Here is a 10,930-nt window from a genome sequence, read left to right on the forward strand (position 1 = left end):
GTTCTCAGGTCCTGGCTCCTGGAACTATGTGAGTCATGAAAGAGAAACAAGACTTGAAGTGCTTAGAGCTTTAAGGTGGCATGTGGAAAATGATCAGACGTGAAGTTATAAAGGAAAGATTTGGTTCTTATTGATGCCTAGCCGAAACAGTTCTCTCCTGTTAGGAATAAACTTTATACTATCAAAGTTGCAACAATTTTTTTAAAGGAAAGTACAGGCATACATCTGTACTAGTGCTTTAAACAATGAGTGGATTTAAGTGTGAATTACTATGTGTTATGTATCACAACGTATGGATCATATCTTAACATGATATTAATGGTATAAAACTGAAAGAAAAATTTCTAAAAAAATCAGAAATTAAGAAACAAACATTGATCAACCATGCTGGAGGATAGACTGAATTAACTTTATATTCTCTTTAGAGAAAAAAATATATATGTATACACACACGTATCTATAAATCACACAGCGACTGTGTTCACACGCTAAGAAAAAAAGTTATCAGGCAAGACTCAGAGCGCGCAGCAGGAGGCAGTAGCTTTCCCAATGCTCTGGGGAAACGGATCCAACCACGCCCATCCTACTGCCCGCCCGCGTCTTTTTTCTCGGAAAATCAGCTCTCAGAACCAGAAAGCCCCTACTCCAACGCGCCCAAATCTTTTCCCATCCGCATGGGTGCGCCTGCGCAGCGAGCTTCCTGGCGACTCCTTTCCAGCGCCCGGCCGCTTCTTTTTCCCCCCCTCTCTCCTCCGCCTCCCAGTCACTCGAGCTTTTTCCCTCAGGGGTCATAACTGGGCGCCAAACTCGCGTCCGCGGGAAGGCCGGGGGCGGGGCGCGGCGCGGCGCGGCACGTCAGTGGCCTTCCGGGCGGAAGTCCGCAGCCTCCCGAGCCTCTGATTGGCTTTCAGCCTAGCGCCTGTCTCGGCCCCCGCGCCAGTTTCGGGCTGCTTGGCGCGGAATCGGGATACTTCAGGACCATGGCGCCCGTGCACGGCGAGGACTGCGACACGGGGTCGAGCGGTGAGGGACGACCCCTGCGCGGGGTACCGGTTTAGGAGTACAGGGACCGTGACATGATTGCGGGTGGTGAGGGCTCTGGAGAGATCCTTTTAATTTTTTCTTAGGGAGGCGCACGTCCGGGTCCCCTGACGGGTCCTTTTGGACGCGGACCTCGGTTGTCCCCGGCTGGGACCCATTTGGTGTCGGGTGCGGCTTCCTCGCAGGGCCGTTTGTTCCTGGCAAATCAGAGCGTGTCCCTTGCAGGGCCTGTGTCACTCCTGGTCTCAGCACTAGTCTGCATTTTCTTTTTATTTCTTTTGGTGCCTGCGTTCCACGTGCTGGGCACACCTTCATCAGAGTGGCCCCGGTGGGGCACAGTCTTGGTTCAAAGTATCTAGGAACTCTGTCCCCAAGTATCTGCTTGAGGGCTAGGACGGAACGGATGTGCGCCCTTTCTATAGAAACTCCCAGGGAAATTGTTATACATGGTAACTCAGCAGGAAAGAAAGGTCTCAGGGCTGTCACCAGAAGATACAAATGCGTTTTGTCTTTTTAAGTAATGGGTTTCTACTTCATGCATTAACAATTTTTTTCTTTCAAATTCTATGGAAAGTTCTTCAAGTGCTGCATAGAAATAGTGATCACAATCTAGTCATCCTTGGTGAAGTTTAAAAAAAAAAATTGCATCAGCTCAGCAGTGTTCGGATGCGTGTATATGAATCCGTTTTCAGTGGTAATCTTTTATTTCCAAAAATAGAATACAAAAATGTAAATGGCTTTGTCTGATTTCTGATTTTTGAACTGTGTTCAACCAAAGTATGACTTAACTTCAGTGAACTTCTGACTTAAAATCAGACGCTTCACTTTCTTAGCTCAAGGTACATCTCCTATCACTCAGATACATCTCCATTAATGAGAACTTGCTTTCTAATCAGCTTCCTTAGCATTCACCTAGTTGTGAATCACAGATATCAATTTGTTCTAGCCTTTCGTTTTTAAGACAATTTGTTTTGGAGAGTCGTCTAGCCTGGATTACAAATGAGATGTAGGATGTGAGTATGTGAACAGTCTTTGCAGCCCTCCATCAGTGATTTGCCACTAGGGTGTCTGTCTTCACCCTAAAAACTGTACGTCATCTGTGAACATCAAGAAATCACTCTTTGGAGGATACTGTGTAATCTTGAGACCCCTCTTAAGGCATGGTGTTGATTAAGTAGTTGCTGGAAACTTGTGACTGGAATTTTTCCCTTGGAGCAGAAAGATTGTTACCTGAAAGACTGTTGCAGGCTAGTGTCTGTCTGCTTTTGGGGAGGTTGGGGGTACTTCAGATGGTAATTTTGAACCAAATATTTAAACTTTTGTGATGGATTTTTTCATGCTTTTTTCTTTCTTTCTTTCTTTCTTTCTTTTTTTTTTTTTTTTGGTTAATGTACCTACATGAAGTGTTGGACACATTCCAAGAAGGAAATTCTAGGCCTTTTTTCTCTTTGGTATTAGAAGGTGGGGTACCTTGACAATGAAAGTGAAACGTTGAAAGGTCTATAACTAGCTATTATTACATATGAAAAGGGATCAGGGAGAGTTTAATGATTTAAAAAAGCAGGTACAGTGGTTTATTCATTTGTTCATTCAGCAAATATTTATTATGTACCTACTAGGTATAGGCATTTTGCCAGGCTCTGGTGTTACACTGTTAAAATGGTAGGTAAGCTGGACATGGTTTCTGTCTTCCTGGAGTTGAGATGGTAAAGAACTAATTATGTGTGGTGCTATATTGAGGCTTCTCTGAGAAAAACACTTAGCTTTATTTTCGCTTTCCAGAAGCTAGACCATGGTACTGCTGGGTGTGGTGTGTGTGGGATGTGTGTGTGTGTGTGTGTCTCTCCTCTGCATCTGTACACACATACACATACATTAAATGGGATTCTGTATTGCTGAGTACAAAGCAAGCTTGGGATCTTCATTTAATCCTTAACAACTTTATGAAGCAGACATGATTATCCCCATTTCACAGATGAAGACCCTGAGGGTCTGCATTAGTCAAAGTCCTTAGAGGTGAAAGCTACAGGAGACAACTCTAGCTGATATAAATAGAAAGAAGTAATTTATTTTAAGTATTAGAAGGATATTGTATTGTTCACAGAAACTCCAGGTGGACTGGAGAATCATTTGCAGGGCTGCTTCATCAGGAACGGTAGTTAAAGTTGTGCCACAAAACTGGTCTAGTGAGGAGGTCATTGCCAGCCATGGCCAAGCACTTGATGTTATAGTTTGTACCTTGGGACATTGTTGGCTCTGTGACCCCAGGTAATCATCTTGCAGCTGTTGCTACTTCTAGAATCTTCCATTAGCCCACCCACTTTCCTTCCGACACTAGCTTCTGATTTAAAGTCTGAGCAGCTGTTCCTAACTGATAGAATTATTAATAACATTTTATATGTTCATGCCCTAGCTGCAAGGGCGTGTGGGAAAGAGTGTCTGCTTTTTCAACTTGGGTAGTGGGACTTGTGCTCTGAGTCCCAACAAGGTTTATAATGAGGGGATTTCACAAACAGTTTCAGGTGCCAGGCGGCTTAGAAGCCAACAACAAGGCATCTGGTCACTGCAGCTTGGAGATGTTAACTGGTGGACTCATGTCACCCAGTAAGTGGTGGAGCCGGATTGTGCTGCTCCTCCCTACTTTCCTGTTCTCCAACTCTGCACTCTCACGTAAGATTCACTTTCCATGCTGACTTTCTTTCAGTTTCTGCTGCCTTTTTTTTTTTTTTTAAGTACTTAAGGACCATGCCAGACAGGGGGCTTGAACTCATGACCCTGAGGTTGAAAGTCACATGCTCTACTGACTGAGCCAGCAAGGCACCCCTTTCTTTCAGTTTCTGAATACACCTTGCAGTTTTATCCCTTTGTAATTTGGCTTATGATTTTTTTTCTGTGCTTCTGCTCCCTTTCCCCCTATACTCTGATGGTGAAATTCTAATGCTCTCTCTGGATCTGTGTTGGGTACCTCCCCTGTGAAGCCTTCCCTGATTTCTCAGACAAAATTAGCAGCATTTTCTGTGTTCCTCAGTACCTTGTCCTTACCTCTTCTGTGACACCATGTCAATATAATGGTGGGAGTCTTAGGTCCTTTTGCTTTATTTGACTGTGAGCCCCCTTGAGGATAGGCAACTCTTCCTTCCTATAATTGTACTCCAAACCCTGTAGGATGGCACATTACTGCCTGTGAAGTAAGTCCATTTGAAGAACTATACATTTTGTCAGGAGCATCTATTAAAGGGAAGGCGGCGTCTTTAAGGGAATATACCAAGGCCAACTTTTCACTCTGAGTGGTCATGCCCAGTAATCTCCAGAACCTTTTCACGTAGACCTGCTCATGATTTTTTTAAATCATTTGAGCCACGCCCAAGATTTTGTGGCTGTCGTCATTAAGTACCTGCATTCCTTAATTTTTACTTAATGCCTTTCTGAAAATGGATTTAAAAGTCAAATGTGAAAGTCAAACAATAGACTGAGATGTTCAACAGAGATTCCATTTCCAGAAAGCTAGGGAAAAAAAAAGATCTCTAATTGTGCTTCACCTGTAAGATTTAGTTTCCAGCCATTTATTGTCAGCATTTGGTACATGTTCTTTAAATTGCATCTTCTTTTTCAGTCAGATGTTTTGTCCATGAGTTGAATGTTGTTATGAACGTTCCAGAGGGTTTGGAGCTTTCAGGATGCATCTTACCAATACTTTTTTTCTGTGCCTCCTTTTTATGAAATAATTAGCACCAAATACAGTAAAAAGCCGGTTTCACAGACATAGATGGCAGTCGTGTTAAGCCAAAATGCACAGCTGGCAGGCAGCGCTGTCTTGCTTGACTTGGTTATTCAGCAGCTGGTAAATGAGAGATTAGTTTTGTGGATGAACACTTCAGTGGTCAGTTTGTGATGAGTAATTCAAAAGTTGAATAAGTGAACACTGAGCATGAGTAATTCAAAAGTTGAATAAATGAACACTGAGGGCTTCTGGTATTCCAGTAATTTTTGACAAAATACATTTTAATCTTTGTAATTTTATACTACTATTCTGTTTCCTAACCAAGTGAATGAGTCCTGGAAATCAGTGAAGGAATCAAGAATCTCTTCAGAGCCATCTTTTTAAATTCTCCCAGCCCCCCCACTTTATCCCTGCTTTGAAATTTCAAATACTTTATTTGAACCTCTGTCAGGGCATGTATTCTAAAGACTGTTTTTGAGTTAGTTGCTGCTTATCTCCCTTTTTAGATAATAAGTTCTGTGAGTACAGAAACCATGTCTTGCTTATCTTTTTGTCTTTTAGAGTGCTTAGTACTTTGCAAAGAGCAGATGCTCCTTTAAAGCCTTTCAAATTTTGATTAATAGAATACAAAATGAATTGTCCTTCTTTTATAACTCTACTTATGGCCTGTCATTTCTAATGGAAAGGTTATGGACTAATGGCTGATCTCCTTTCTCTACTGTCTCCATAAGATATCAGTTGAATTTGGAATTTTCCTCTTTTTGGAGGGAAAAAAATAACAGTTGCTTCATTTGTTTTAACTGGGTCCTAGAGAAAATTTCTGGAGTCACAGGAGCTGTATGAACATGACCTTCAGGAACCATCTACAGTATGAAAAGTACCCATTTCTGTATTAAAATTGTGTTACTGTTGACTGGAAATATTCTTGTTACTGAGGGAAGATGGCTGAAATTTTGTAACATCTCATGTAAACTTGGCTTTTTTTCAGCTGTGTCAGATTCAGGGAGTTTTGTAGCTTCTCGATCCAGGCGAGAAAAGAAATCAAAGAGGGGGCAGCAAGAAGCTCTAGAAAGACTGAAGAGGGCTAAAGCTGGTGAGAAGTATAAATATGAAGTAAGTAACGATTTTATTTGCTTTTTTTTTTCCTTCTGTGCTTCATCTAATTCATAGCCTATAGGTATTTTATGTCCCCTTTGTCAGGAAATACGCATATATTTTGTGCTTGTAAGAGTAATTTCTTACTATTAAACAAGCGTGGGCATGAAGTAGATTTATACGTTGTTTCAACTACTTGGCTCTTTAAGTTCTTGTAAGATGCTTTACAGATGCTGTTAAATTAAGAAATGAAAGTAGCTGTACATTTTTTTCCTTATTAAGCCCACTGCATGGGGCCCCTGGGTAACTCAGTTATCTGAGCCTTTGGCTCAGGTCACGATCCTGGGGTCCTGGGATCTAGTCCTGCATTGGGCTCCCTGCTCAGCAGGGTGTCTGCCTCTTCTTCCTCCCTCTGCCTCTTCCCCTACACATGCACATGTGCGCTCTCTCTCTCCCTCTCTCTCTCACTTTCTCTCAGATAAACTCCTTTAAAAAATAGCACACTGCAGCTTTGGTAAGTTTCATAGCTTTGGTGGGGGAACTTAGAAATGCTTTTACTTTACTTTTTACTTAAGGTGTTGAGTAGTCTAGCTAAGCACTACTTCTCCTTGGAGAAAATTGTTCCTAATATTGTCTGCATTGGGTGAGGACTTGGGGCTTCTGTGTGTAAGATTGAATGTGATGCTTTTTCCGCTGTTTTCCTCTAACCACTGTTGATGGCGGGCAGGTAAAAAGCAAAAACAAAAACAAAAAACCAGGGTGGTTACCATCTAACACAGCATTGTGTGGCTTCACCTTCAGTGCTCCCTGATTATCTCAGCTGCCTCAGGGCTTGAAAGTGATTAATTAATACGAGCAAAAAAAAATGATAATAGCAATTGCTACTATACTTTTTTAGTGAACACTGTTCTAAGTGCTTTTTACAAATGTGTTCGTTCAATTTTTCCAATAATCATGAAAAGTTAGATACTGTGATTAATAGCATTTCATAGGTGAGAATCCTGAGGTCACAGTGGCAGAGCCCTGATTTGAGCACAGGCAGTCTGGTTTCAGGATATGCATAGTTAACCACAGCCTATACTGTGTTGTGCAATTAAGAAAGTGGAAGAGGATTTTTGTCATTTGGCATCATTCATTTAAGTGAGTCAATCAGATCACAAAGGGCTGCTAAAAGGATTACAGTAAAGCAGGAGTAAAGCATTTTTAATGTAGGTACTTCTATAAAGGAGTTGTGTGGGGGCATTTCAGATGTTGACACAATGTGACTGATTTCCCTCTAATCACTCATGTTAATTGCATGGCTCTAAGAGTTCATGCTGAGCAGTAGCACCGGTGTTTTGACATAGAAGCAAAATGACTTTACTCAAAATGTTTTTCTAAGGTAGTTTTCTGATATCTTTTTGATAGTATAGAAGTGAGTTGCTTAAATAAGACACAAAGTATGCTTAATGGACTTCAACCAACACAAATAATCCTGCCAGTTCCCTTCCCCTGCCAAAAGAAAATTGGTCAGTATAGTAATATAATCTGACTAGTTTGTGTTTGTGTTGTCAATAGCTTAATTTGGTAGGGCAGGTAGTTTCTGTTATCAGATGGTAAAAGGCCAAATCGACATTTGCCAGTGATCCCTATAGGACAGATTAAACAGCAGGCGAAAACTAAGCCCGATCCTGTAATTGTCTCAGAGCTGTGGCAGGAGTCCAGTCGGCTCTGCCCATTGGGCTCTCAAAGCTCCATGGCCAGCGACTTTTCTTGGAGACTTAGCTCTCCAGCAGGAGTTAGTCGTTTCCTGCACTCCCAACCACTTGAACTCTGGAGAGAAGGGGGCAATTTTTAATTGCTTTCTATGAATTCTTCTAAGTAGCCCACCCAGTTGTCATCTGGGTAAGTCGATGGCAGCTGAGATGGTGTGCCTCTGTTCTGCTTGTTGCTTAAACTGTGCTTAAGTGAGCTGCTCTGTTTGTGCCAGGAGGTACTGGCCTTATGGCCCTCTGGCAGTTGGGCAGCTCATGTTAGTGGAGAACTTGCCCTTCACACAGCACAGCATTTCAGTGTTTCCAGTCTCAAGATCTGAGAATGGTAGGGGATCAGTGGTAATGCAAATAGGGATCACTTAAAAATTATTTCTAGTGTACCTGTAGAATAGAGAGTAGGCTTGTTGTGCTGATTTGAGGAGGAGGGTAGCTGGGGGAAGGTTAGCTTTTGAACTACCTTTGGTTGGTTGAATAGTTACTAAAATCGTCAGTTTGCAGGGCAACGTCAGCTAGGCAGGAGGGAGTTGGCATGCCTTATGGGTTTGCTAAGTACAGGAGAAACCAGTCTAGAAGTTACAAGTGAATAATCCCCAAAGCTGCTAACAAAGAATTGGCTATAATTCAGTTTGTTTTTTATGAAGTAGATGAGTAATTGATGGTGTGACAAGTGTATTATGCTAATGGAATCACTTAATATCTTGTGTTAACACCCACCTAAAAGGAATACTAAGTTCATTGATGTCTATTTAAGGAAAACCTGGTAGTGGTGTTGAATGTCAGAACTCATGATTTGGTTGCAGCTGCTCCTTCAGGCTGCCATTCCTGTTTCAATTTGACAATTTCTCATCAGAATTGTTTAACACTTTCACTCCATTTGAAGCTTTCTCAAACTTATATGATGGCAGGTTGAGGACTTCACAAGTGTTTATGAAGAAGTTGATGAAGAACAGTATTCGAAGCTGGTTCAGGCCCGCCAGGATGACGACTGGATCGTGGATGATGGTATGTGGGAAGAAATTGCCTCCTAGGCATTGTTTTAGTTGCTCTTCATCGAGTCTTATATGATAGAGTTGCTGCTTTGCATTAGCAGATGTAAAACACTGTTAAGATGTTATTGTTGGTTTGGATTTTTCTCAAATAAATTATTTGAGAGTGTGGAGGGAGTACAATAGAGAGTTTATTTAGGGGTATTTTGGAGAATCCAGGCACATACCTCAGGTAAATCCTCCAGAATATGACTCTGTAGGAAATGGGCGGAACCATGTGCCCATGGTGTATCCTCAGGTGATATGGGGATAAGAAAACTGTCTATTGCACGGAATGGCTGTGAGGATTATATGAAGCTATATGTGTGAAGAGTAACTTGGCCAGTCGAAAGCACCAGATAGAGGCTGTTCCTGATGTTCTTAGAACCCATGTCGAAAATTCACTGGTTCTCGCTTGTTGGGTGTGACTTGTTGGGCATGTGCCTGGTGACCACCTGACCACAGGGAGTGATGTGGACTGCACCTGTGAGCATATTTATGTTTCTGTTTCTGTCGTTGGGCTTAGCCATATTGCCATTTTTGCCTCATAGACTGAGGTGATTTTCTGGGCCTCTGTGATCTTGATTCTTTTGCTTTTTATTCTTTTGGTAGAGTAAAACTACTGTTAAGCATCCTGTTGTACTAAATCATTTCCCTAGCTCACCTAGATGGGCATAGCATATATCCTTTGGTTTTGACACAATAAACCTGCTCTGTAGATAATATGTTTCATCTGACACCTGTCTAAACAGGATTCTGCTACATTTAAAAATAGCACAGAACATCTGAGTAGGTATAAAAGGTGTTTTTGGTGGTTTGTTTTTTTGTGGCTAAAATATTACTGGCCACTATTAGAAACTTGATCTCAATTTCAAATTTTGTTCCTGCAGATGGTATCGGCTATGTGGAAGATGGCCGAGAGATTTTTGATGATGACCTTGAAGACGATGCCCTTGATTTTCATGAGAAAGGTACCTATATTTTGTTTTCAAGAGAGTGCCATTTTGAGATTACAAGAAGCAAAATTTGAGATGACTTGGTCCTTTGACACAAGTATCCTTTAAAGGAGAAAAGAACCTACCACAATTGTTTTTAGGTGTAGAATATGTTGTAATATTGAGAGAAGCATAGTTATGTCAAAAATTATATGTAAAAAGCAAAAACACCACCATGAAATGAAGTTTCATGTCTCAGTCATCCAAAGAGTTTGCTCTTTTACTTATTTTCGAATTTCAGTTCTGTGGTCATTTTAGACTTGGTGATTTTGAGAGCTGCAGCAATAAGTGATGTCTTTTAATTCCTCCTGAATTGAGGTACTTAAAATTTTGGCTCTTTGATAGTAGTACAGTACAATAATAAGGTTTAGTAATCAACTGGCTTTGTCTAATCAAAATTTAAAATGATATAAATGAATGCGTCAGATTTTCTTAGCTACATAATCATTGGCAAAACATTTTTTTGAGTAAACAAGCCTGATTTAGTTTCTGTAAAATGTGAAGGGGAAATTATCTTCAGTATTTGTTGTTTTGATTTGCTTCCTTATTACCACCAAGTGTAGATTGTGGGTCAACTAAGGCCCACTCACAGCCAGTTTTTTTTAAACAGCTTTATTGAGCTGTAATTCACATCCCATATAATGCACCTATTTAAAGTGTACATTTCAGTGGTGTTTACTGTAGTCCCAGAGTTGGGCGGCCATCACCACAATCATCTCACATTTTCATTACCCCAGAAGGAAATCATGCCTGTTACTGTGTAGTTCCCCAGTTCAGAATGTTTTTTTCATTTTAAGAAAGTGTTTTAAAAAAAGAGAGAAGTGCAAAGAAGAATGCGCCATAGCAACAGATAGATGTGTGTGGCCACAAAAACCTAAAATCTGTGTTATCTTGCCCTTTTCAGAAAGTCTGGGCCCCGAATTGTGGATTTTTAACATTTTCTATGTTTGTTTACTTCCTTCCTCTTCCCAACTGTGTACAAACAGACTTTATTTTGGTCAACTTTCTGAAAGTAAGTTGTAAACACCATGACACTTAACGTCTACGTGCTTCATCAGTGACCTCCTAAGAATGGGGACGCTTGTCTACTTAGCCACAGTACCCTTCTCATAGTATCATCTAATATGTTGGATCATAATAAGATTTCTCCAGTTAGCCCGAAATGATCTCTGTTTTTTCAGATGCAGAGTCCACTTTAGATTTTATGTCTCCCAGTGCAGAGCAGTGCCATCCCTCTCCTCCTCCCACTCTGGTTTCTTTCTTTTCTTTTCTTTTTTTTTTTTTTTTTTTTTTTTTTTT

At 41.0% G+C, this 10,930-nt stretch overlaps 1 protein-coding gene across 2 annotated transcripts in view; it reads left to right on the forward strand.

Moving 5' to 3' along the window:
* The first annotated feature begins 880 nt into the window (after positions 1–880).
* Positions 881–10,930, forward strand: part of LOC111150539 (DNA polymerase alpha 1, catalytic subunit) — a 306,965-nt gene continuing 296,915 nt past the window's right edge. The window contains exons 1-4 of one of the 2 annotated variants that reach the window (XM_022508033.1): positions 881–1,023; positions 5,751–5,875; positions 8,517–8,613; positions 9,527–9,607. In XM_022508033.1, coding sequence (XP_022363741.1) covers positions 981–1,023; positions 5,751–5,875; positions 8,517–8,613; positions 9,527–9,607 — 346 coding nt within the window. In that variant the 5' untranslated portion in view covers positions 881–980. The remainder of the gene's footprint in view (positions 1,024–5,750; positions 5,876–8,516; positions 8,614–9,526; positions 9,608–10,930) is intronic. The other variant, XM_022508034.1, reaches the window with a different exon arrangement.

The sequence above is a fragment of the Enhydra lutris genome, unplaced genomic scaffold, assembly GCF_002288905.1.
Source record: "Enhydra lutris kenyoni isolate GAN:26980312 unplaced genomic scaffold, ASM228890v2 scaffoldscaffold23, whole genome shotgun sequence".
Classification (NCBI taxonomy): domain Eukaryota; kingdom Metazoa; phylum Chordata; class Mammalia; order Carnivora; family Mustelidae; genus Enhydra; species Enhydra lutris.